The sequence below is a fragment of the Leopardus geoffroyi genome, chromosome C1 (genome assembly GCF_018350155.1).
Source record: "Leopardus geoffroyi isolate Oge1 chromosome C1, O.geoffroyi_Oge1_pat1.0, whole genome shotgun sequence".
Lineage (NCBI taxonomy): Eukaryota > Metazoa > Chordata > Mammalia > Carnivora > Felidae > Leopardus > Leopardus geoffroyi.
In genome coordinates, this window is record NC_059328.1 from 213,889,437 (window position 1) to 213,915,737 (window position 26,301).

A 26,301-nucleotide genomic window follows, 5' to 3' on the forward strand; every position below is an offset into this window, starting at 1 on the left:
AAGCACCAAAAGAGAAGCCGAGGGGCCAGTATTGGCTATGCTGTCCCAGCTCTCTCCAGGGAGGGGGCTGAGTCTGTCATCCTTGGGGATAGAGCTGCTCTAGGCATCTAAACAACCCATTCATCCAGCGGACTCCCTGGTTCACATCCCCGGTTCACAAGTGCCTTTGGGAAAAATGCGATTGCTTCTAGGGCAGAGGTTTACCAACGTGAATCACTCTTCAGGGCCAAAAAGGTACAGCAGGGGAAAAATAAACCACCAAGGTATAATAAAACTTTATTTTATACGTGATAAGATACAAACATAGGATGCCAGAGATTGTAGTTTAAATTTGACAGTGAACAAATACAATTTGGAAATCGAAATAATCAAAGTCTCATAATGTATTACTCCTTAGATTTGAAATCCAAAACGTGACATTCCTTTCTTAAGCCCCGAGGTGTCATTCGACGCCAGGGTGTGTATCTGGTGCAGCGACGTGCCGCAGGGAAGTCACCCCTGAATCTTTTAACTGGGGGCAATACTTAGTAGTTTTCTGTTGTTTCATAACTGAAAATAGCTGCTCACAAACGTAGGTACTTCCAAACATGGACAGAATCTTTGCACAATGGTTTTTATATTTAGGGTAACCATTCCCAAGGTGTTTCTAGAATTCTGGGATTCCGACACAGTCGTATTTCGTTTTCAGCATCGTGTTGCACTGTAGTTCGATAACCTCCATCTGTAGCTCCTCGCTCACGTTGTTAATATTAACTGAGAAAGGTGAACTGAACAATGTCAGCTCGTTTTCATAAAGTTTGAAATCAGAGAACCGTTTTTGGAACTCAGTCTTCAACTCTTTAATTCTGGGAATATAGTTCAGGCCATCTCTTTCATTTTCGGAAACTAATTTCAGCGTGGGGAAGTGGGCCAGATTGTTCCTTGCCAAATGAGTCTCCCAAAGACACAGTTTCATTAAAAACGAGTGAATTGAGTCATACATCTGCGTAACCACTTGTGAACGCCTTTGCAGGGAGATATCCAACATGTTTAGGTAAGTCATAATGTCAACCAGAAAGGCTAAGTCTTTGACCCAATCTTTGCTAGTAAGCTGGGGAACAGGTTTTCCTTTAGAAGACATGAAAAAATCAATTTCTTCCAACAGTTCGAAAAACCGCCTTAACACCATGCCACGACTCAGCCACTTAGGTCCCACGGAAAACAAGCTTCCATACTGTGCATCTAACTCACTGAACAAAGCACTGAACTCTCTGTGGTCTGAGCCATGGGAACGTATCCAGGTTATGGTGTGAATTACTATGTCCATGACATGATCCATTTTTAACTTTTTAGTGCAAAGTGACTCCTGGAGAATGAGGCCGTGCACAGACTTAAGCTCTGTGTCTTTGCAAAGCCCTGACACCTTAGATTTAAGTTCTGTAACAAGTTGTTCAACACCAACCAGTGCAGAATTGCCATCGGTGCTAACACTGACTAATTTCGACCAGTCTACATTAAATTTTTTAAGACTTTCCTCAACACATACAAATAATTCGTTTCCTGATGAGGTGCCTGTCATGGGTACCATGTCCAAAAGCTCTTCGGTCACATCAAAAGTTTCGTCAACACCACGAATAAATACAGCCAGTTGGGGGGCATTATCTACATCAGCCCCTTCATGAGCTGCAATGGAGAAAGCCACAAATGATTTACCTTTTCCTCGCAACTTGTCCTGTAAGTTCCCAGCCACATCGCCAACGTGCTGCGGAACAATATTAGCACTTAGTCTTATGTTCGCAAATGCGTGTCTCTGTTCAGGGCACATAATCTCCGCGGCACTCAATAGACATTCCTTTATAAACTCGCCATCTGTAAAAGGTTTGGATGCCCGGGCAATTTTCTCACTTAATACATAACTGCATTTCATAGCAGCATCACTTATTTTATTCATGTTCAAAAGGACATCATGTTGAAATTTCAGTCTTTTTTTCAGCTCATTTAGTTTTTTATCACGCATCTTTTCTGTATATCCCTCATGGTTCCTGCTGTGGTTTGTTTCATAATGGTGTCTGAGGTGATACTCCTTCGACACAGACACGCTTTGTTTGCATATTAAACACGTAGGGACATTCTTTACCTCCACAAAGAAATAGGCTCGCTCCCACTTTTCTTGAAATGTGTGGCTTTCTTGTTCTAGCTTTCGTTTTCCCACTTTTGAAAGAGACAAATGCATAAGAAATATTAACATGTCACCTTCGCTAATGCTTTGCAAGAAAAAAGTACTGACTCTATTTTTGCAAAGTGTAAGTGTGCTGTTCGCTCCTTCAGTTAGGGAAGAACTTAGTGAATGGTGGGGGTTGTAGTCAACAGCTAAGAGGAAGCCTCTGATTTTCCTGTGCAGATGACTGCAGACATGTAGGAATGCAGCCCCAGGGCCACCAGATTTTCTGATGCAGCAGCAAAAGAAGCTGGAAATCCAGATTTCTATGTGAAATTTCTTGATTTTTAAAAATATCCATAATAAATTGTGGGGTTTTTTTCCCCCTGTAAGTACTGTAGAAGCCATTATGACTACTCACTAGATTAGGCAGATTAGGGACTCGTTTGGGGTCTCTGGTTTAAACCTGACAAAAACTCTACTTGAAGAGAATTAAATATCTAATTTCTGAAACCACAGCTTTACGAACCTGTCCAAACACAATCCTAGAGAGCCCCCAAGAAGGGGAGCTAAGCTGATGTATCTCAAAGTGCTGTGTTTTTGCAGACTTCAAGGTTACAGTTAACTAGGACAATACTCATTAACTTGATCTGAGGAGGACTTACCCATTTTTAATACAGGGACAAACTGTATTTAAGTGTCCCTATCCTGAGGGGCGCTGAGTGGCTCAGTCAGTTAAGCATCGGCTCTTAGTTTCAGCTCAAGCCACGCTCTCACAGTTCGTGAGTTTGAGCCCTGCGTCGGGCTCTGTGCTGGCAGCGTGGAACTTGCTTGGCATCCTCTCTTCCCCTCTCTCTTTGCCCCTCCCCTGCTGTCTCTCTCAAAATAAATAAACTTAAAAAACAAAAAAGTGTCCCTATCCTGATTGCAGCCCCTCTCTGGGGAACCCGGCTGACAACCCGACCCTGGCAAGTTTCAGTCTACGGAGCTTTAGCGTCCCTTACTTCTCCGCGTGCTGTTCTTCCAGCCTCTCTCTTCTTGGCCTTGAGTTTTCTCTCCAACAGGGTCCAGAGCTACGGCAAGCCCTTCAATCTTTGTTCCTTGCTTGTCTTCCAAGGCCCTCTCTGCATCAGCCTGTGATTTGAAGTCAGCATAGACGATCCTGCAATTGTGGGGACCGGGTGGAAGGGAGAAAGCATAGTCAGCATTCAGTACTTTTGGCTTCTGAATCAGTAATACATACAAGATTCAAAAGGCAAAAGGTAGAAAAGGATATGGTGCAGTGTGCCTTCTGCCCAATTTCTATCCTCAGAGGCAACATGCTGTACATATAAAAGCAAATGTACACATATACACACTCTGTTTTTGTTAATGTTTTTATTTATTTTTGAGACAGAGAGAGACAGAGTGCGAGCAGGGGACGGGCAGAGAGAGGGAGATACAGAATCTGAAGCAGGCTCCAGGCTCTGAGCTATCAGCACAGAACCCGACGCAGGGCTCGAACTCATGAACCGTGAGATCATGACCTGAGCCAAAGTTAGATGCTCAACCAGCTGAGCCACCCAGGTGCCCCACACTCTATTTTTTAAAGCTTTACTGAGATATAATTCATGTATCATAAAACTCATCCATTTAAAGTGCACAGTGAGGGGCACCTGGCTGGCTCCATCAGTGAAGCATGTGACTCGTGATCTCCAGGTTGTAAGTTCAAGCCCCATGTTGGGTGCAGGGATGACTTAAAAATAAAATAGTGTACAATGACTTCTAATGTATTTATAGAATTCTATAACCATCACGATAATCTGATTTCGGCAGATTTTTATCATCTCCCAAAATGTCCGTCAGTGGTTACTCCTCGTTCTCCCAAGTCATTCCCAACCCTTGGCCCAACCACTATGCTATTTGCCTATTCTGGACATCTCATACAAATGGGATCATAGGACTGTGCGACCTTTTGTGAGTGGCTTCTTTCACGTAGCCGAATGTTTTTCAGATCCTCCATGTTGTAGCATATGTTACTATTTCATTCCTTTTTATGACAGAACAGTATTACGTTGCATGGAAGAACCACGTTTTGTTTATCCATTCATTTGCTGGTGGACATTTGGGGTTGTTTCCACTTTGGGGCTAGTAAGGATGAAGCTGATACGAACATTTGTCGAAACGTGTGGATTTACGTTTTCATTCCTTTCGGGTGCGCACCTAGTGGCAGAATTGCTGCACCATATGGCAACTCTATGTTTAACATTTCCGGAATCCGCCAAACCGTTTTCCAAAGCAACGGCCCTATTTTACGTTCCCGCCCAGCAACGAACGAAGGTTCCAAGTTCCCCATATCCTTGCCAACGCTTGTTATGGCCTGCCATTTTTTATAGCCACTCTACTGGTTGTGAAGTAGGATCACACCATGGTTTTGATTTGCATTTCCCTAACGACTCATGTCGAGCATCTTTTCATGTTCTTATTGGGCACTTTTACACCTTGTTTGGAGAAATGTCCATTCAAGCGCTTTGTCCATTTTTTAAAAAAATGTTTATTTATAAAAAATGATAAAAATAAAAATGTTTACTTATTTTTGAGAGAAAGAGCGATCGCAAGCAGGGAGGGGTAGAATGAGAGGGAGAGAGAGCATCCCAAGCAGGCTCCACATTCAGTGCAGAGCCCAACGTGGGGCTCGATCCCACACCTTGTGATTATGACCTATGCTGAAATCAAGAGTCAGACTCTTAACCGAGTAAGTCATCAGGCACCCCAGGCCCTTTGCCCATTTTTTTTTTTTTAATTTTTTTTTTTCAACGTTTATTTATTTTTGGGACAGAGAGAGACAGAGCATGAACGGGGGAGGGGCAGAGAGAGAGGGAGACACAGAATCGGAAGCAGGCTCCAGGCTCTGAGCCATCAGCCCAGAGCCCGACGCGGAGTTCGAACTCACGGACCGCGAGATCGTGACCTGGCTGAAGTCGGACGCTCAACCGACTGCGCCACCCAGGCGCCCCTTTTTGCCCATTTTTTAATTGGGTTGTCTTATTATTGAGTTCTAAGAGTTCTTCACATATTCTGAAGATAAGTCCCTTAACAGACACATGATTTGCAATATTTTCTCCCAGTCTGTGGAGTTTTTTTGTATAGTGTCCTTTGAAGTACAAATGTTTTTAATTTTAATAAAGCCCAACCTGTCAATCTTCCATCACCTGTGCAACACTCTAACCTAAGATCACAATGATTTACTCCTGTGTTTCTGCCACAGTCTTGTTTTAGCTCTTATGTTTTAGGTCTTTGATCTGTTTTTAACATTTGTGTTTTGTACACAAAACACAACCTCCATTATATTTTTACGTAAAAAGTAGAATATCCCACACACTGTTCTATATTTTGCCTTTATATTGGAGATTATTTCCCATCAGTACACAAAATGCTGTTTCACTTCTTTTTACAACTGTATACTAGAATATCTTTTGGATCTACCAGAAAATTTTAGCCAGTTTTCTATTGACAGATATTCAGGTCAATTCTAATTTTGCACAACCAATTTGTAACACATTATGTCACACTTGTCTGACTCTATCTGCAGGATAAAACAGCACATGCAACTATAACAGATACTAACTCATCTCTATAGAGACTTCACCAATATCCCTTCTACCAACGAAGCCCGAGCATGCCAGTTTCTCCAACCCTCTAGCACTGTGGTGATACATTTTTTGATCTGTGAACATCTAACAGGTAGGAAGTTGCATCTACATTAAATTAATTAAAATTACATTTTATTTTTATTTATTTTTTATTATTACATTTCTTTATTTTTGATAGGCAGAGACAGAGCATGAGTGGGAGAAAGGCAGAGAGAGAGGGAGACACAGAATCCAAAGCAGGGTCCAGGCCCAGAGCCCGATGCGGGGCTCGAACCCACAAGCCGTGAGATCATGACCTGAGCCAAAGTCGGACGCTTAACTGACTGAGCCACCCAGGTGCCCCTAAAATTACATTTTAATTAACAATTCTTTTAGTATGAATGAGGATGGATGTCTTATGTTCAAAATTCCTTTGGGAATGCAAGCTGGTGCAGCCATCTGGAAAACAGTATGGAAGTTCCTCAAAAAACTAAAAATAGAACTACCCTACGACCCAGCAACTGCACTACTAGGCGTTTATCCAAGGGATACAGGTGTGCTGTTTCGAAGGGACACGTGCACCCCCATGTTTATAGCTGCACTATCAACAATAGTCAAAGTATAGAAAGAGCCCAAATGTCCATCGATGGATGAACGGATAAAGAAGATGTGGTGTATATATATATATACAATGGAGTATTACTCGGCAATCAAAAAGAATGAAATCTTGCCATTTGCAGCTATGTGGATGGAACTGGAGGGTATTACGCTAAGTGAAATTAGTCAGAGAAAGACAAAAATCATATGACTTCACTCACATGAGGACTTTAAGAGACAAAACAGGTGAACATAAGGGAAGGGAAGCAAAGATAATATAAAAACAGGGAGGGGGACAAACCAGAAGAGACTCTTAAATACAGAGAACTGAGGGTTAGGGAGGGGGTGTGGGAGGGGGGATGGGCTAAATGGGTAAGGGGCACTAAGGAATCTACTCCTGAAGTCATTGTTGCACTATATGCTAACTAATTTGGATGTAAATTTAAAAAAATAAAAAATAAAACAAGTTAATAAAAATAAATAAAATTTAAAAATAAAGGAAAAGATACACATAAAAAAAAATTTCTTTTCTGTGACCTACCTGTTCATACTTTGCCAATATTTTTACTGGATTGTTGGTCTTTTTCTCATTGATTTGTAAGATGCACTTTATGAACAAAATTAGCCCTCAGTTGTTTTTTTTTTTTTTCATTTCTTTAATGTTTATTTTTTTTGAGAGAGAAAGACACAGTGTGAGTGGGGGAGGGGCAGAGAGAGAGGAAGACACAGAATCCAAAGCGGGTTCCAGGCTCTGAGCTGTCAGCAAGAGCCTGACGCAGGGCTTGAACTCATGGACTGAGAGATCATGATGAAGAGCCCAAGTCGGAAGGTTAATCGACTGAGCCACCCAGGCACCCCTATTAGCCCTCAGTTTTGATAGAAATTACAAATTTTTTTTCCTGGTTTGTCACTTGTCTTTGGACTTTGCTTAAGGGATTTTTTCCCCCACATAGAAATACTTTGTATTTCTGCAGTCAAACTTATCTGTTCTTTTAGGACTTCCAGGATTTGTGTCACACTCAACGGGTCTTCCCCTGCTGAAGATTAAAAACAAACAAACAGCAGAGTCCAGCTGGTTCAGTTGGGAGAGCATGTGACTCCTGATCTTGGGATTGTGAGTTCCAGCCCCCCATTGGATGTAGAGATTACTTAAAAATAAAATCTTTAAAAACAAACAAAACAAAAACATTCTCCAGGTCTTCCTCTAGTACTTTATGATTCCATACTTTCAACGTAAACCTTCATGGACCTGTAACTTACTTCGGTGAAAGATAAGTAGAAAGGATCTGCTGAGTAAGAATATTCTTGAAGAATGTACCACACTCGCTTCTGACATAGGTATTAGGCTTTATTTAATACGGCCGTGGATTCCTTGGCTTCCGCTATCTCCCCTTTATAATAATTCTTCATGTAAAGGAATGATTCTGAAGACTTAAGTATATGTAATCAAAACTTATTTAAATATCATTAGAGAAATTCTATGGTTTTTGGCAGCAATTTGTTGTTGTTTTCCAGTGTTTCTGACTGTCAGCATGGCAGAGTCCCCAGATCTCCTCACAGAAAACAGACAATAGCTAATTGCTAACAATATGGGATTCATCCTTTCAGACTTGTTTTCTGAATTGGTAGGATTCTTTTCTAGAGATGTTATTCAGAATATACTGGTATAGACTATTTTAGAGTTTACCTACTCCAACAATTTTCACTCAAATGTATCTGTAACTCTGATATGCAAGCTGCACCTCATTAAGAATTCCTCCAAAATAGGGGCCTCTGAGTGGCTCAGTTGGTGGAGCATGGGACTCTTGATCTAGGGGTTGTAAGTTCGAGCCTCACAGTGGGTAGAGATTACTTAAAAATAAAATCTTAAGGGCTGCCTTAAAATAGGGGTACCTGGGTGGCTCAGTAGGTTAAGCGTCCAACTTCGGCTCAGGTCATGATCTCATGGTTCATGGGTTCAAGCCCCACATCAGGCTCTGTGCTGACAGCTTGGAGCCTGAAGCCTGCTTCAGATTCTGTGTCTCCCTCTCTCTCTGCTCTTCCCCCACTCACGTTCTGTCTCCCTCCCTCAAAAATAAACATTAAAAAACTTTTTTAATAAAATTTTAATGGGCACCTGGATGGCTCAGTCAATTAAGTGTCCAACTCTTGATGTTGCCTCAGGTCATGATTTCACGGTTCATGAGTTCAAGTCCCACATAGGGCTCTGTGCAGATGATACAGAGCCTGCTTGGGATCCTCTCTCTCCCTCTCTCTCTGCCCCCTCCCCACTCATTCTTTTTCTTTCAAAATAAAAAAACTTAAAACAAATTATCAAAATCTTAAAAAAAAAAAAAAAGAGGGTTGTGTGGGTGGCTCAGTCAGTTAAGCATCTCACTCTTGATCTCAGCTCAGGTCTCGCTCTTAGGGTTCTAACTTCAAGCCTTACATGAGGCAGTTTTGAGCTTACTTTAAAAAAAAGGGGGAGGTGGTGGTGGTGCCAGGGTGGTGCAGTCAGTTAAGCGTCTGACTTCCACTCAGGTCATGATCTCACAGTTTGTGAGTTTGAGCCCCACATCGGACTCTGCGCTGACGGCTCAGAGCCTGGAGCCTGCTTCGGATTCTGTGTCTTCCTCTCTCTCTGCCCCTCCCCCACTCATACTCTGTCTCTCTATCAAAAATAAACATTAAAAAGATTTTTAAAAAAGAGAATTCAAGGGGAGCCTGGGTGGCTCAGTCGGTTAAGCGTCCGACTTCAGCTCGGGTCATGATCTCGCGGTCCATGAGTTCGAGCCCCACGTCGGGCTCTGTGCTGACAGCTCAGAGCCTGGAGCCTGCTCTGGATTCTGTGTCTTCCTCTCTCTCTGCCCCTCCCCTGCTCATGCTCTGTCTTTCTCTGTCTCAAAAATAAGTAAAAACATTAAAAAAAACAAAAATTAAAAAATTAAAAAAAAAAAGAGAATTCCTTTCAAAATACATCCTACTCCATCCTTTCTGATTTCACCACATTCACCCTCTTACTCTACCAAAGCCTAGATACGTAGTGCTAGTGTTTCATTAATTATTACAACACAGTTCTTTTAAAAAAAAAATTTTTTTTAAATGTTTATTTTGGAAGGGACAGCACAAGCTGGATAGGAGCAGAGAGAAAGAGAGACACAGAATCTGAAGCAGGTTCCAGGTTCTGAGATGTCAGCACAGAGCCCAGTGTGGGGCTCGAACTCAAGAACAGTGAGATCATGTCCTGAGCCAAAGTCGGAGGCTTAACCAACTGAGCCACCCAGGTGCGCCCCCCACCCTTTTTTTTTTTTTTTTACCGATGATGGCTTTAAGGTTGTTGTTGTCTTTTTAATATTTATTTATTTTTGAGAGAGAGACAGAATGTGAGCAGGGGAGGGGCAGAAAGCTAGGGAGACACAGAATCGGAAGGAGGCTCCAAGCTCCGAGCTATATTAATACAGAGGCTAACGCGGGGCTCAAACTCACAAACTGTGAGATCATGACCTGAGCTGAAGTTGAATGTTTAACTGAGCCCCCCTAGGCGCCCCTGTTACAACATAGTTCTAACGGGCCAATTCAATGCTTGTTTGGCCACCTGTCCAGGCAATTCACCAAGTGTGCTGTTTTACTGGAGTCAGCCCTGGAGAGAGAAGAATGGAGATGATCTATGACTGAATTCTTCCAATCTTCAGTCTCGAACTTGGTAGAATAAGCCTTCATTTCTCAATGACACCACTACAGTTTTCTAGAAACTTCTGACTGTCCATTTATGATGCCCCCTTCAATTTTTTTATTCTTTTTCCTTTTTTTAAATTTTTTTAATGTTTATTTATTTTTGAGAGAGAGACAGAGAGAGTGCAAGCAGGGGAGAGGCAGAGAGAGAGAGAGGGAGACACAGAATCTGAAGCAGGCTCTAGGCTCTGTGCTGCAGAGCCTGATGCGAGGCTTGAACTCACAAACCGCAAGATCATGACCTGAGCCACCCAGGCGCCCCTGCCCCCTTCAGTTTTTTATGCCTACTGGTAGAAAGGTTGGATAACTACTCTTTTGTTTTCTAAAATCAGGCCTAAGTGACTTGGGAGAATGTAGTGAAATTCTGTTATGTTTGAACCCAGTAGAAATACATTGTTTTTCAACACCGGTACAAAACACACCTTTTATTCATCCCATCCTTGCTCACCAATCTGATTTGAAAGACATTCTTAAACACTTCTTTTAACTCACGCTGAGTGACTTTATCAGGCAGGTCCTTGATCAAAAGTGTTTTGGTATTTCGAGCTATGTAACACAAAAGCATATTTTCAGTCTGAGTTCAGATCTAATAAGCATCAAAAGTTCTACAAGGGAGGAAAAATACTTCTCCAAGAGTTAGGGAGTGTTAATAGCAATACACATTCCTTCATTTAACAAATGTTTGAACACACATCTGGGTGAGGGCCTATGCTACATGGTACATGAAAATACAGGCTTCTACTCTCGGGAATGTGGCCTTGGAGGAAAAGGCTAGCAAACATACAGTCACATAATTACAAACTCTGATAAGTGCTAAGAAGGAAGAGTAAAAGGGAAATGAGAACATCTAGTAAAGACTTAACCTAGGGGCGCGTGGCTGGCTCAATCAGAAAAGCACGCAACTCTTGACCTCTGGGTCGTGAGTTTAAGCCTCACATTGAGTGGAGAGATTACCTTAAATGAACGAAAGGAAAGGAAAGGAAAGGAAAAGGAAAGGAAAAGGAAAGGAAAAGGAAAGGAAAAGGAAAAGGAAAGGAAAAGGAAAGGAAAAGGAAAGGAAAGGAAAGGAAATCCCCCATACTCCCCCCCCCCCCAAAAAAAAAAGACTTAATCTAGTCTGGAAGGGAAATTTTTTCTGATCTGAGGAAGTGACCTTTAAACTGAGAGTCTATGGATGGGCTGCAGGTGGTCAGGGACTGAGTCCTGCAGAGAACATTATGGCAGAGAAGGAAAGGTACATAATGACAGAGAGTACTGTAGACAAAGGATGCTATGACAGGGAAGGTGAGCCAGGCAGCTAGAGCACACAGGGTGAGAGCAATGCAGATAAAGTTTGTGCTGTGGAAGCAGGTGACCTGGTGGTGACTGAGTACTTGTACACAATAAGAAAGAATCTGATACTACTAGTTCCTGACCCAGAGTCTTCTAGATACACAGTTATCTATAATGTTTACTTATTTTTGAGAGAGAGACGGTGTGTGAGTGGGGAAGGAGCAGAGAGAGGGAGACACAGAATCCAAAGCAGGCTCCAGGTTCTGAGCTGTCAGCACGGAGCCCGATGCAGGGCTCAAACTCACGAACCGTGAGATCATGACCTGAGCCGAAGTCGGACGCTTAACCAACTGAGCCACCCAGGTGCCCCCACAGTTATCTATAAATAAATTACCTTGTTTACATACCTTTCTTTACTTCCTTTCCTTTTGGTTTTCTCAATTTAATTTCATTCCCAAGGACCTTTGTCTCACTAAGTTTCAAGGCTTTTCCCTGATCATTAGCAGATTTAAAATTCACATAACCAGGGGCGCCTGGGTGGCGCAGTCGGTTAAACATCCGACTTCAGCCAGGTCACGATCTCACGGTCCGTGAGTTCGAGCCCCGCGTCGGGCTCTGGGCTGATGGCTCAGAGCCTGGAGCCTGTTTCCGATTCTGTGTCTCCCTCTCTCTCTGCCCCTCCCCTGTTCATGCTCTGTCTCTCTCTGTCCCAAAAATAAATAAACGTTGAAAAAAAAAAAAATTAAAAAAAAAAAATTCACATAACCAAATTTCCTACAGAGATGTAAAAGGGGAAAAAAACACCAAGTAAGATCAAGAGACACATGACCTCTGGTTGGCTAGTCACACTGGATGTGAAAGTGGAAATCAGCACTGAGTCATTTACAATTTAAAACTAAGGCTCCACCAACCAGCAATAAGAATGCCAATAAAGTAACCAAAGGAGTGGTTCTCACCTTTGGGCAAGTTTGACAATGTCTAGAGACATTCTGGCTGTCACAACTCGGGGAGTGCTTCTACTACTCAGTGGGGAGAATCCAGGCACACTGCTACAGAGCCTGCAACGAACTGGACAGTCCCCCACAACAAATTATCCGGCCCAAAACGTCAATAGTGCCAAAATGGAGAAAGCCTGTTCTGGATCAAGGGATGAAGTCAGTGCAAATTCATCTGCTGAAATCTTTATTAGTTTTCTGTGTAGCAACTGACCAAATTTAACCAAAACCTATAGAAAATGAAGTTTAAAAGTCAGGTTTTGAATTTTCGTTTTAAGAAAAATCCATGTGCATTTGTGAATTAGAACAAAAATATCACTCCTAATGAGGAATGTATCAGCAAACCCAAGGGCTATTACAGAAAGATTTTTTTTTTTAATGCAAAAAGGGTTCTTATTTATTGCAAATTACAAACAAAAAGTTAACAAAAACCGTAAGAGCGATGTGACAAAAGTTGTGGCGTAGGCTCTGGAGCCAGAGTGCTGGGTTCAACTCCGAGCTCTGCCACTTTCTAACTGTGTCATGTTGGGCACATTACTTAACTTCTCTGTGCCTAAATTTTCTTTGTGAAATGGGAAGAACAGCAATAATTACCACTGAGGATTGTCTTAACAGGTTCAATGAGTTAACAGAAATAAGGAACAAAGAACAGTGCCTGGAACAGTGAGTGCTCAATGAATGTTTACTATTATTATTTGTTTTTATGTTTATTTATTTCTGAGAGAGAAAGAGACAGAGTGCAAGCGGGGAAGGTGCAGAGAGGGAGACACAGAATCTGAAGCAGGCTCCAGGCTCTGACCTATCAGCACAGAGCCCGACACGGGGCTCGAACTCACAAATTGCGAGATCATGACCTGAGCAGAAGTCGGACGCTCAACCGACTGAGCCACCCAGGTGCCCCTGTTACTATTATTATTTTTTGTTTGTTTTTACCTAAGACAGTCTGGGTACTATAAGATATGCTCATACCCAGGAAATATGCTTCTGATGAAAAAGAAGTGAGAAAGATGAAATTCAACTTGGCAAAAAAAGCAGAAGTGATACAGAACCTATATTTGCCACCAAAGCGAGGGGGCTACGATTAAATGTGCAGCTTAGTTTAAAATAATTCTGGGCAGGGGCGCTTGGGTGGCCTAGTCCATTAAGTGCTGGACTCGGTTTTGGCTCAGGATGTGATCTCACAGTTCATGAGTTTGAGCCCCCTTCGGGCTCCAAGTTGACCGTGCGGAGCCTGTTGGGATTCTCTCTTTCTCCCTCTCTCTCTGCCCCTCCCTTGCTTGTGCTCTCTCAAAATAAATATATTTAAGAAATAATAAAGTAAAATAAAATAAAATAATCATGGGCAAATAACATCACTCACTGTAGAAAATCATGGAAATATGTTTCTGTAAAGACAAGGAGAATCTCGGGATTATTTTAACATTTCAATTGGAAAAATGGGATAGCAATTTAATATGATGGATTTTTTTTAAATAAATTTTTTAAAATTTATATTTATGAGAGAGAGAGTGCATGCATGTGAGTGGGGGAGGGGCAGAGAAAGAGGGGGACAGAGGATCTGAAGCGGGCTCTGTGCTAACAGCAGAGAGCCCGACATGGGAACTGAACTCACAAACCATGAGATCTTGACCTGAATCCAAGTCAGATGCTTAACTGACTGAGCCACCCAGATGCCCCAATACAATGGATTTTCTAAGAGCCACTGAAAGATTTTAAATATAGTAGTCCCTCTTATCCGTGGTTGCAGTTATCCACAGTCAACTGGGTGGTCTGGAAGCAGACAATCCTCCTTCTGACCTGGCTTCAAAATGTCAACAGCACTCTAAAGCGAGGTCACAACGCCTATACCACGCACCTCACCCCATCTCATCACGGAGGCATTTTGTCATTTCACAGCATCACAAGAAAGAGGGTGTGCATAGCAGAGTAAAAATATTTTGAGGGAGACAAACCACATTCATGTAACTTTCATTATAGTATACTGTTACAATTGTTCTATTTTGTTGTATTGTTGTTCATCTCTTAGTGTGGTTAAGTTATAAATTCAACTTTGTCACAGGTATGTTGTAAAAGAAAAAACATAGTATACGCAGGGTTCAGTACTATCTGTGGTGTCAGGCATCCACTGGGGATCTTAGAATGTTTGCCCCGCGGATATGAGACTACTGTACTCACTTTGAACTGCCAGAGACTGATGTGAAACCCCACTAAAGGGTGAACAGCAGGTAACAGAAGGATCTGATGAGACAGAAGTCTGGTAACCCACAATGAAACAGAAAAACACGGGAACTCGTAATTTCTCCAGGGATAATAATGCTGGGCTGATCGACTTAACATTCTTCATCTATCAGTATTTACCTGGACATGCCAACTCTGACATCAACCACTGTGAGATCATTTTTAGCAAAAAACTCACTGAGACCAGTTTTTAGTTCAGCAGCGGTTTTGTTGAAATTCAGGTTTCCAACAAACAGTTTGAAAGTTAGAGGTGACAGGTGGTTCAACTGCCATACAAAAAGGTTAAGAAAGAAAGAAAGAAAGAAAGAAAGAAAAAGAAAGAAAGAAAGAAAAGAACAGAACAGAACTCAAACAGTTCAGTAACAATGATGCTAAAAGAAAATTCCGTTAAAGATTCTGGCATATTGTAACGCCAAACTGCAATAAAAATCCCCTTGTTTATCACTTGGGCTTTCGCCTTGTCCACAAATATCATACCTACACTTAACCAATACGCAAGTCTCCGTGTTTTGTCTTGTGCTTTAAAACACAACAAACAAGTTACCTTCCAATCTCTGTTTTTTGATTTCAGGGGAAGCCTTCTGTTTAGCCATCTCCTTCTTCCATTTATCAGGTGTTTTTTTGATAGGCTCTGTGGGCAAAAGCCAGAATACTGTATTTTTAATGATCTGTCTGTACCATTAACGAGTAAACCGGAAGCTTTTACTCTAATCACAAATATCATACCTATGGTATGTCTACTCTTCACAAAACACATAAGTTAGGTCTGGTCAGAGTCCTTGTGAAAGCATTTATAAACTAATCAGAAAGTTCTTCAAGTTCCTAAAAGAAATCCAACAGCCTCTGCCCCAGGGCTTCCCTTACAACCTGAATTCCTTGATACGGGCCACCCGTCTACTGAACTGATTTAGGTCATTCTGACCTTCCTCTTCCTCTTCTTCCTCACAGCCCTTTTCCTCAGTCACTGTCCCCAACCCCTACAGGAAGGGCTTTCTCCCTCTGACCCATGTAGAATACACATCTTCTTTTTCAGATTCTAAATGAAAACCTACCTAATCAATTAGACAGACTTATTAAGAATGAGAATAACAAATTGTTCTTTCAGAAAAACGTCCCGTAAATCTGGCTATAATACACAGACCAAAAAAAAAAAAAAAAAATTCACTGCCACTTTAACCTCTTATTTTGAAATAACTTTAAATGAATTGCCATTGTATTTTAATAAAAATATAATAATTACTTATTTGGAAGCAGTATCTTTTTTTTTAATTTTTAAGTAATCTCTACACCCAACATGGGGCTCAAACTCACAACCCTGAGATTCAGAGTCATATGTTCCACTGACTGAGCCAGCCAGGCACTCCTGGAAGCAATACAATTTAAAATGTTGCATAGATTCCATCAAGACAAAAAACAAAATCACTGAGAATTAAGTTTGGGGGACTATTAACGCGCGTGGCTCATAGCACCACGACAGAAACAATCAATGTATAATGTTCGGTGAAAACTGATTCTGGTCATGGGGACAGCAGAAGTCAAATGTCCACTGAGATTTCCTCCTCAATGAAGCCAGGCCTGAAAAATCAGCCAGGGATTGCCACGGCAACTTTCTGAAGGGGGGTATCTTCGCAGAACACCTCTAACAGCAATGTGGAAGGACACAGGGCTGACCCTTGCTATCTTGTAGCCACTAGCCAGGAACGCCTCTGGAAGAGGACTTGTTACCTTTCTCATCTTGGCCCCACTCCGTGTTCTTATCTTCTTCCTCCTCATTGTTCCCACTTCTCTTCCTGTGTGGTGATGTTAGTTTCTCAGCAACCACGGGAGCCAGAGACGTTTTCCCCCCGACTTTATTTTCTGGAGCAGTACTAACCTTCCCACCATTTTCCTGAGGGATGACAGCCTGGAGGAGAAGTAGCAACAATGAAAGCAGGTCTTCCCCCTGCCCAAGAGGTTACAGCCACATATACAGTCAGCAAGGGCAAGATTTGGTCAGGCACATATGTCAATGTCTATATTGATCTGAGATGAACTTCTCAATGTGCAGTAAGAGAGCTCCCAGCGCCACCTGACATGTTCGTCTTAAGAAAAAGGAAAAGAAAAACAAATTCCTAGACTTCACTTAGAGTTATCAAATCAGAATCTTTACAGGGAAGGAACTAGTTTCTAGGAGTATCCAAGCTACTGCCCTAGGAAAATATGCCAAGTCAACTACTCTTTAGGTGGCTCTACATGCCTTTAGAGTGCCAAATTTTTGCATACAAATATACATCAAAGTGAAAAGCTTCCCACAACAGACGACTAGAACATACACGGGAATGAGAGCCAAGCCCCAAACATTGAGTCTCATGTTTTCTAATGATACCATCAATTCCCACCCCACGGCTACTAATAACTGGGCATGGTATTATAAAATTAGATACCTAAAGATGACAATTTTAGTAAAACACTGAATGCAGTTTCACCATACACAAAAGAACAAGATGGGCAATTAATAGAAGCACTGTCTTTATCTTGCCAGTGCTAACTAGAACCATGTCATGATACAGGGAAGGCATTACTGGTGTTATGGGCTGAACTATATCCCACTAAAATTCATATGTCAAAGTCCTAATCCCCAGCATCTAAACATATTACTGGGGGCGCCTGGGTGGCTCAGTCGGTTAAGCATCCGACTTTGGCTCAGGTCATGATCTCACAGTCTGTGGGTTCAAGTCCTGTGTTGGGCTCTATGCTGACAGCTCAGAGCCTGGAGCCTGCTTCAGATTCTGTGTCTCCCTCTCTCTCTGCCCCACCCCCACTCATGCTCTGTCTCTCAAAAATAAATAAATGTTAAAAAATTTTAAAAAAAAAAGAATATTACTGTATCTGGAGATAGGCCTTTAAAGAAGTAATGAAGTTAAAATGGGGTTGTTACACTGGCCCTAATCCAATATGACTGCTGTCCTTATAAGAGATTAGGCCACAGATGACAGACGAATGACTACGTGAATAAACACTGAGAAAGCAGACATTTACAAGCCAAGGAGAGAGGCTTCAGAAGACCAAACCTGCCAACAGCTTGATCTTCAACTTCCAGTTTTCAGAAGTGTGAGCAAATAAACTTCTGCTGTTCAGCCACCCAGTCTGTGATATTTTATTAAGGCAACCCCAGCAAACTGGTGTATATGTATATATATATATATATAGCCCTCAATCCACATCATAGGAAGAGATAAGTACATGTGATTAGCATTACTGATTATGAACACAATTTATAGGCAAGCAGATGAGGGAGACCAGTGCATCTGGCATGGTAATGATGTGGGATCAGGGAAGTTAGGTAAAAGAGATTAGGGTTTTATTTATTTATTTTTTTAATCTATTCATTTTTAGTAATCCCTATACCCAACATGGAGTTCAAACTTACAACCCAGAGATCAAGAGTCACATGCTCTACTGAGCCAGCCAGGTGTCCCAAAAGATGAGGGTTTTAATGAAATAAATTCAATGAGCCAGCTTTAGGTTCTGGTTACCTTAAAAGTTCATCTAATTGCAACAGTATTACTACATGCTGCACTAATCAAGGATTATAAGAACCACACTTTAATGACCAAGGGTGACCAGTGTGAACAGTCAAGAACCACATCACATGCTTATCAGCCTAAGAAAAATATTATGTGACTACTCCTGTTTTCCTCTAAGCTACCAGAGTCTGAGTTCCAAAGCAAAAGTTGCATTCACCAATGGGAATGCAAGGTGGTGCAGCCACTCTGGAAAACAGTATGGAGGTTCCTCAAAAAACTAAAAACAGAACTACCCTACAACCCAGCAATTGCACTACTAGGCATTTATCCAAGGGATACAGGTGTGCTGTTTTGAAGGGACACATGCACCCCATGTTTATAGCAGCACTATCAACAATAGCCAAAGTATGGAAAGAACCCAAATGCCCATCGATGGATGAATGGATAAAGAAGATGTGGTATATATATACAATGGAGTATTACTCGGCAATCAAAAAGAATGAAATCTTGCCATTGGCAACCACGTGTATGGAACTAGAGGGTATTCTGCTAAGCGAAATTAGTCAGAGAAAGACAAAAATCATATGACTTCACTCACATGAGGACTTTAAGAGACAAAACAGATGAACATAAGGGAAGGGAAACAAAGATAATATAAAAACAGGGAGGGGGACAAACCAGAAGAGACTCATAAATATGGAGAACAAACTGAGGGTTACGGGAGGGGTTGAGGGAGGGAGGATGGGCTAAATGGGTAAGGGGCACTAAGGAATCTACTCCTGAAGTCATTGTTGCACTATATGCTAACTAATTTGGATGTAAATTTTAAAAAACAAAAAATAAAATTAAAAAAAATAATAAAATAAAATAAAAAGTTGCATTCACCAAGAACTTTCTGGCTGATCGGTATGGAAAGCTAATGCAACGTATAGTGACCATCATAATACATTAGATGTTCTCTTAACTGTGTCTAACCATCATATAACATATCTATGGCTAGATTAAATGACAGTCTCAATTCCAAACAGGACTTACTAACTTGCCATCCATGAAATGCCAAGCATGTGTGGCTAGCAGGTTCTTCTATGGTACTCAAAATACACCCGGGCATTTCTGTTCCATATGGCTAAAGTATATCCTTAAAAAGCATCAACTGCGTTTGTTCCAAACCTGCAAGTGACCATCGTATTTGCAGTTTCAATTACATAACCAAATCATACAAACCAATCATGCAAAAAGTAAGTTACTAAATCTATGAAAACCAAGTTGAATGCTTTGGGCATATTAGATAAAGCTTAAAAACCTGTAGTCAGGTTAGGTGTGGGTGAGCAGCCATAAAAGGATGGAAAAAATGGTAAATATGTAGGAGTATTCAAATTGCTTTATTAGTAGTCTTTCTGGTTTTCTTTGCTCTAAAGAAACAAACTTGGGGCACCTGGGTGGCTCAGTCAGTTAAGCATCCGACTTTGGCTCAGGTCATGATCTCGAGGTTCGTGAGTTTGAGCCCTGCGTCAGGCTCTGTGCTGACAGCTCAGAGCCTGGAGCCTGCTTCAGATTCTGTGTCTCCCTGTCTCTCTGCCCCTTCCCTGCTCATGCTCTGTCTCTCTCTCTCAAAAATAAAATAAGCATTTAAAAAAAATTTAATAAAAAAAAGAAACAAACTTCACGGCGTCTGGGTGGCTCAGTCAGTTAAGTGTCTGACTCTTGATTTCAGCTCAGGTCATGATCTCACAGAGTTCGAGCTCCACATCCGGCTCTGTGCTGACAGTGCAGAGTCTGCTTGGGATTCTGTCTCCCTCTCCCTCTCTCTCTGCCCCTCCCCCACTCGCGCTGTCTCTCAAAATAAATAAAAATAAACTTAAAAAAAAAAAACCTTCAAATTACAGAAGGTGCACTTATGGGTGTACTTTGTACAGGGAAGACAAATTATTCCAATGCTGAACCCAAAGTCAAAGACAAAACCTTAGTCCCACATCAAAGGATTGGTAAATGAATATATATTTAATGTTTTAAATTAAAATCAAACGGTATGTATGTATAACTTACTTTTGATTGATTAAAACAACTACTAGACTGAATAGGGCTGAGGAAAGTTTCTTTTATACAACTGGTTGCTCAAAGTGGACAATAAACGATTGTTGACTGCCTCTCACAATGAATGCTTGGGGGGAAGACAAAAAAAATGAGCTGGGAAGGGGTAAGGGCTTTGAATTCTGCAGAACCATGGATAATCCTGGCTGTGTAGCTTATTAGTTCTAAAACCATGGGCAAGTTAGTTAATGGCTAAATCTGTTTTCCCATCTATAAAATGGGGCTGATGCCGCCTGCCTAATATGGTCACTTAATGCATTAAGCCCGAGCACGGTGGCTGCAGACATGAAACATTCACTATTCATTAGCTGTGTCCTCATTCATCCACCTCAGTTCTTTCAGGACTTAACTTAAACCCGTCCATATTCAAATGCTAATACAGAGGCTCCCAGCCAGAAGCAGAGAATGTAGTAGGGACCTAAACATTTGTCAAAAGAATAAATATGGAAACAGAGATGTTTGGCAGGCATACAAACTAAAGAAATTGAATGGGGCAGTCTGACAAATCAAGAGATTTCCTTTCAAGCCAGTATTTCCAGGCAACCAATATCACTTTTCAAACAAAAAACGCTTTTGCATTCCCCCGAAACAAACCTCACTTCTCACAATGTATCATTATTCTTTTTACAGGACACGGGTAGTTGACTCGATAAGATTCTGTTTGGAATTTCTGCATCTATGCTCATGGGAGTGGTCTGTAATTTTTTTTTCTAAAAAAAAAAAAAAACTGTCAGATTTTAGCACTGAGTCTAGAGGGTGGGCTTGTGAAACTAGTCAGAAAGTGTTCAGGATACCACTTTTGAGATTAAACAAGGCAGTTTAACTGTTTTACTCTGGATTCTGACCGTAGTAAGTCATTATGCTATGTGCTGTTTATATAATTACCTCATCTCTACTTCCATCGTCTGACATCTCATCTTCCCCATATTCTATCTCCTTTGGAAAAAAACTCATTTTCTTCAGTTCATCTTGCTTTTTTTCCTGCTTAAAATGGACAAGATTATTAGGCTCATCACAGGGCCTTTGACATTCCATGCTATGTACGTTTTGCCTCTAGTGTCTGCAATAAGTTTCAATTTGTAATAAATTCTATTTGTAAGAATTCTACTTGTAATAAAATTAGGCCTTATCCTAAAGTTAGTTACATTTGGAATATTTTGCTCACACTGGGGAGTAACAAAATATATCGAAAAAGATAATTTTTGGTAAATGTCTGTAGGTCAGATGTCCCATACCGTGACTTCTGCCAAAACCTAGAAACGGTAACTCCTCAAGGTGTTAGGCAAGCTTCCAAGAATTCCTCCCTTTCCCTCTCATCGGCTCCCTTCACCACGCGTTTTCAAATAATTTCGATGTTTTTAAAAATTAATTCCACTACCAACTGCTCAAATGAAGGCACACCGGGCCAAAATAAAGCCCCCATACAGGTAAAAAATCAGTACCTACAGTTCAAATGTCTTTACCTTTCCAGACTGAGAACTCAGTGTTAAGTAGAGCAGCGTCCATCTCTACCTCCGTCCAAATTTACAACACAAATAAGGAGTCTCGCACCAGAACCTAGAGCCGCCACTTCTCAAGTTAACCCGCACAGTCTGGTCCCTCCTTTACAGGCGACTGCGGGGGTGCGGCCCCGCCCACCCAGGGCCCAGCGAGCCACCGCGCACTGCAGAACCGAGCAGGAAGCCTCTGGCGCCAGCAGATCTGCAGCGCCCTCCCAGCGGCCGCCCAGGACTCTAGACCCGTGCTGAACGCTCTCCGGAAGGAGACGGAGCCCTCGTGCCTCCGCGTCGGCCAATCAGAGCCCGCACAGTCTCTGGGCCAATCCGAGACGCGAGCCCCAGGAGGAGACTGAGAGCGCGAGCCTGGGGGCGGGGTCTCGAGTCAGGGCCACCAATGCTGCGCCTGCGCACAGGGCGGACATCTTGGTCGGTTTTCGTCGGTTTTCGTGGGCGGTTCGGTGTTCGGTTCAGGTTGGCGGAGTAGAAGGTGCAAGTCCTGTTAGGTTTGGGGACCTGGCGGGTGGTCCCACGTCCCGGTACACCCTTGTCGGTGGGTCCGGAGAAAGTGAATAGCAGTCATAAAAGCAGCCACTCGTTGCCCGCTCGTGAGCAAGGGTAGATAGGTTCCAGGCGCTCAGTTAACCCGGTGAGGCCGCCACCTGCTCGTAGCCGAGAGGGAGGCGCAGGGCATCAGAGGCTGCGACCCAACGGGAGGGATTGGGGGGCGGTCTCTCGACCCCGGGCAGCGCCGCCACGCCGCCAGTGACGTTGGTGATGTTCTAGCCCAAATCATTAATACCTGTTTTGTGCCCGGCATAGTTGCTTTTCACACATTTTATCATAGACTTCTCGAAACAAACTTGTGATTTAGGTGTTATTAATAAAATACCATATCATTTGAAATAATGCCTATCTGTAAAAGTGAAAGATGTGATGACGCTAAGTAAAAAACATTCTTATTAAAATCAGGAATAAGAGGGGTGCCTGGGTAGCTCAGTCCGTGCAGCATGAGACTCTTGATCTTGGGGGTTGTGAGTTTCAACACCACATGTGGTAGAGAATTCACTTAAAATTTTGTTTTAAATCAGTAATAAGAGACGTATTAATAAAAGACAAAAATGGACAAAGCATACGAAAAGCAATTTTCAGAAGACGTTAAGTAGCACAAAAGAGTGTGAAACCGTGCTCGACCATACAACCGTCAGGAAAATACAATTTAATATGATACCATTTGTATCCGTCAGATTAACAGAATTTAAAACCTCAAACAGTACTTTGGGCAGTATTTTAGGATTGTGGGAAACTGGCAAATTGCCACTGTAGGGAAGAAAATACATTTTTTTTTTTTTTTTGCTCTATCCCCCTAAATTCTGGGTTGGGGGACAAAAGAGATAAACAAGAGAAAAGCATGTAAGTTTCTTCATCGTAAGTTTTATGTAACACGGGAGCCTTCAAAAGGAAGACCTGAAGAAGTGGTTAAGCCTGAGTGTTTTATGCTGTTTGATGAAGAGTGGAGACTTGTGGGAACACAGAATGGGACAAAAGAGTATGAGCTCAGTGTGGGAAACCAGAGAAAACAGCAAGGCCTGTTGGTTCATATTCCTCATGGTGTCTTGGAGAAAAGGGTGCTCCTTTCCTCCGCATACAGGGAGGGTACCTTTGCCTCAGAGTCCTCTCTGCACCTGTTTTGTTCAAATTCATTTAGCTTAAAATATTCAATATGCCAAGGTGCCATACTTTGGGATAGTGTGCCCTGAACCCCCTCATTACAATCACTCACAGAGAACTTTGTCAATTTCCAATCAAGGTAAAAATTCTCATTCCTTATATTTAATAATTCCACTTATAGGTATCTAAATAATAAAGAAGCAGTCACACTGATAGATGTGAATTTTTAAAAATATTTCTTAATGTTTATGTTTAAGAGAGAGCACAAGAAGGGGAAAAGCAGAGAGGGAGACAGGATCCGAAGCAGGCTCTGTGCTGTCAGCAGAGAGCCCGGTGTGTGGCTTGAACTCATGAACTGTGAGATCATGACCTGAGCCGAAGTCGGACACTCAACTGACTGAGCCTCCCAGGTGCCCCCATAGTAAAATTCTTTTTAAGTTTGCAATAAAGATTTCACACATTAGGGAACCTGGGTGGCTCAGTCGGTTAAGCGTCCAACTTTGGCTCATGTGATGATCTTGAGGTTTGTGAGTTCAAACCCTGCATCGGGCTCTGTGCTGATAGCTCAGAGCCTGGAGCCTGCTTCAGATTCTGTGTCTCCCTCTCTCTGCCCCATCCCCACTTATGCTCTGTCTCTCTCTGTCTTAAAAATAAATAAAACATTAAAAAAAATTTAAATAAATAAACATTAAAGAAAAAAGGATTTTATTATGAACATTTCCAAACATACATTAAATAGAATGAAAAATGAATCCACTTTTACCCATCACCCAGGTTCAAAACTTCAATATTCTTGCCAAATTTTTTGTAACTATTCCCTGCCTTACTTTCCCCCTTCTTCCCTTCGTTTTTTTTTACTTGAGTATTTTAATGTGAATCCTAGGCATCCTATCATTCTACCTATAAACACTTTATTATGTACATTCACATGATATTGGCTTGATACCAGTTAATAGCTAGTCTGTGTTCAATTTTCTGTCTCCAAAATGCCTTCTTACTGTTGGTTTGCTTGAATTAAGATTCAAAAGTTTCTACATGTTCCATTTGGTTGTTATTGTCTCAAATCATTTAAAATCTTTAATAAAAAACCTCTTTTAAATGCTATCTATTTATTGAAGAAACCAAGTCATTTGTCCTATAGAATTTGACCTCATTCTGGATTTGGATGACACCTTTAAGGTATCTTTTTTTTCTTTAATGTTTATTTTTGAGAGCGAGCACTTGAGAGAGTGGGGAAGTGGCAGAGAGAGGGGAACAGAGGATCTGAAGCAGGCTCTGCGTTGTCAGTGCAAAGCCTAATGTGGGACTCAAACTCAACGAACCATGAGATCATGGCCTGAGTCAAAACTGGATGCTCAACCGACTGAGCCACCCAGGCGCCCCTCTTCCAGGTATCTTGAACATATTCGTCCAACCTCAGTGTTCTTTTAAACTGGTAGTTAGATCTGGAGGCTCCGTTACATTAAGGCTCAGGGTTTTTTGCAGGAAGACTTCATGGTTGGTGGCGTGTAATTCTCTTGCCTTCCTCTAGGAGGCACTTAGGGTCTGGTTGTCCCACTTTAGCGAAGTTAAAATCGATCAGACTGTTTGGGTGTTGTCAGCTTCATCACCCATTGTAACCATTAATCGTCTACCTGATGGTTCTAGGCAGTTTGTTTTGAAAAGCAAATGATTGAAAACAATCTATTATTCATTATGGGGGGAGGGGATATGTGTGGGGACATGATAGGAATCAAATTGCCAAGAGCCTAACAGTGGTTTATGTAGGTGTTGGGAACAGAAGTATCATTTTCATTCCGTATACTTCATTGTTTAAAATTGACTAAAATAGAAACAAAAGAAATCCTGCCTATGCATGTCTAATGAGGTAAACCAGCCAGGGAAAACGACTGGCGGGAAGATTCCAAATCCAAATTCCAGGAAGGGCAGCCAGGGAAGTGCGCAGAATGAAAGCCATGAATGTGGGGCGCAGTCTGCTTTGCTGTGTTTTTGCCTCCCGGTGTCCCTTCCTCCTCCTGACAGCCTTCATTCCCTCTAGGGTCCCCCCCTTCCTCCCCTGGATTCAGTTTTGGTGGAATTGTCATAAGAGAAGGTCTGCCTCTCCTGGCCAAAGCTCAGAGGCCAGTCAGACTCCTTCTCCCCCGCCTTTGAGTCTTGAGCAGCATCACTTCCTCCTGGACGCCTTCCCTCCACTGAGGCAGGTGCCCCCTTCGGTGCCGCCCCGAGTTCCAGCTGTCAGAGCACTTCTAGGCCAGTAGGTTTGTATGCCCCGTCCTACCCCCGTACAATGGCTGGCACGTGGTGCTAGCTGAATGACTGATGCCCACATTGCTTTCATGCTGCTGGAGACACTTGAATAATAGATAAAAAGATCCCGCTCCTCTTATAGATGTTCCAGAGAATGTGGTAGCAGCTTCCAGGCCTTCCAGTCTAGCCCCAGCCTGTGGCCACTTCTCCTGAGCCAGGGGACTCTTACCCAGCCAGGTACAGCCTTCCATGAATCCCTCACCTGGGGGCTATCTACTGTCAGCACAGAGCCTGCTTTGGATCCTCGGTCCCCCCCCCCCCCCCGCCCCTCCCCAGCTTGTTTTCCTCACGCTCTCTCTCTCTCTCTCTCTCTTTCAAAAATAAACATTAAAAAAAAAAAAAAGAATTGGTATGAATCCCTCACCTGGGCCTTGGGCCTCTGTTCCTAAACAGCCCCCTAGTTGTCCTTCCCTGCCCTGTGCAGAAGCTTGAAAGAGGGTGAAGGTTAGGGGACTGCATTAAAGGAGGTCACACAAAGGGACACTTACCTGAGAGGGTAACTACCATCCTCACCCTAAACCTTGTAGATTTGGGAATCTGGACACTGTTTGGAAGGATGCTGTCTTCTTAGCCTGTGAGTTCTCTTATTTGTGCGCAGGCAGGTTGCACACTCTTTGTTTAGAAATATCAATACCTTTCAGTCCAGTCTGACTTTGGCCTAAGGCCATT

At 42.2% G+C, this 26,301-nt stretch overlaps 1 protein-coding gene across 1 annotated transcript; it reads right to left on the bottom strand.

Annotated features, from left to right (window-relative positions):
• Window positions 1-259: 259 nt before the first annotated feature.
• On the bottom strand, window positions 260-21,907 carry LOC123599616 (general transcription factor II-I repeat domain-containing protein 2-like). The gene is given in 4 exon segments (XM_045481704.1): window positions 260-2,190; window positions 3,142-3,299; window positions 21,044-21,139; window positions 21,622-21,907. Coding segments are annotated over 3 exon segments (1,947 nt in total). The 5' UTR covers window positions 21,085-21,139; window positions 21,622-21,907; the 3' UTR covers window positions 260-442.
• Window positions 21,908-26,301: the final 4,394 nt, after the last annotated feature.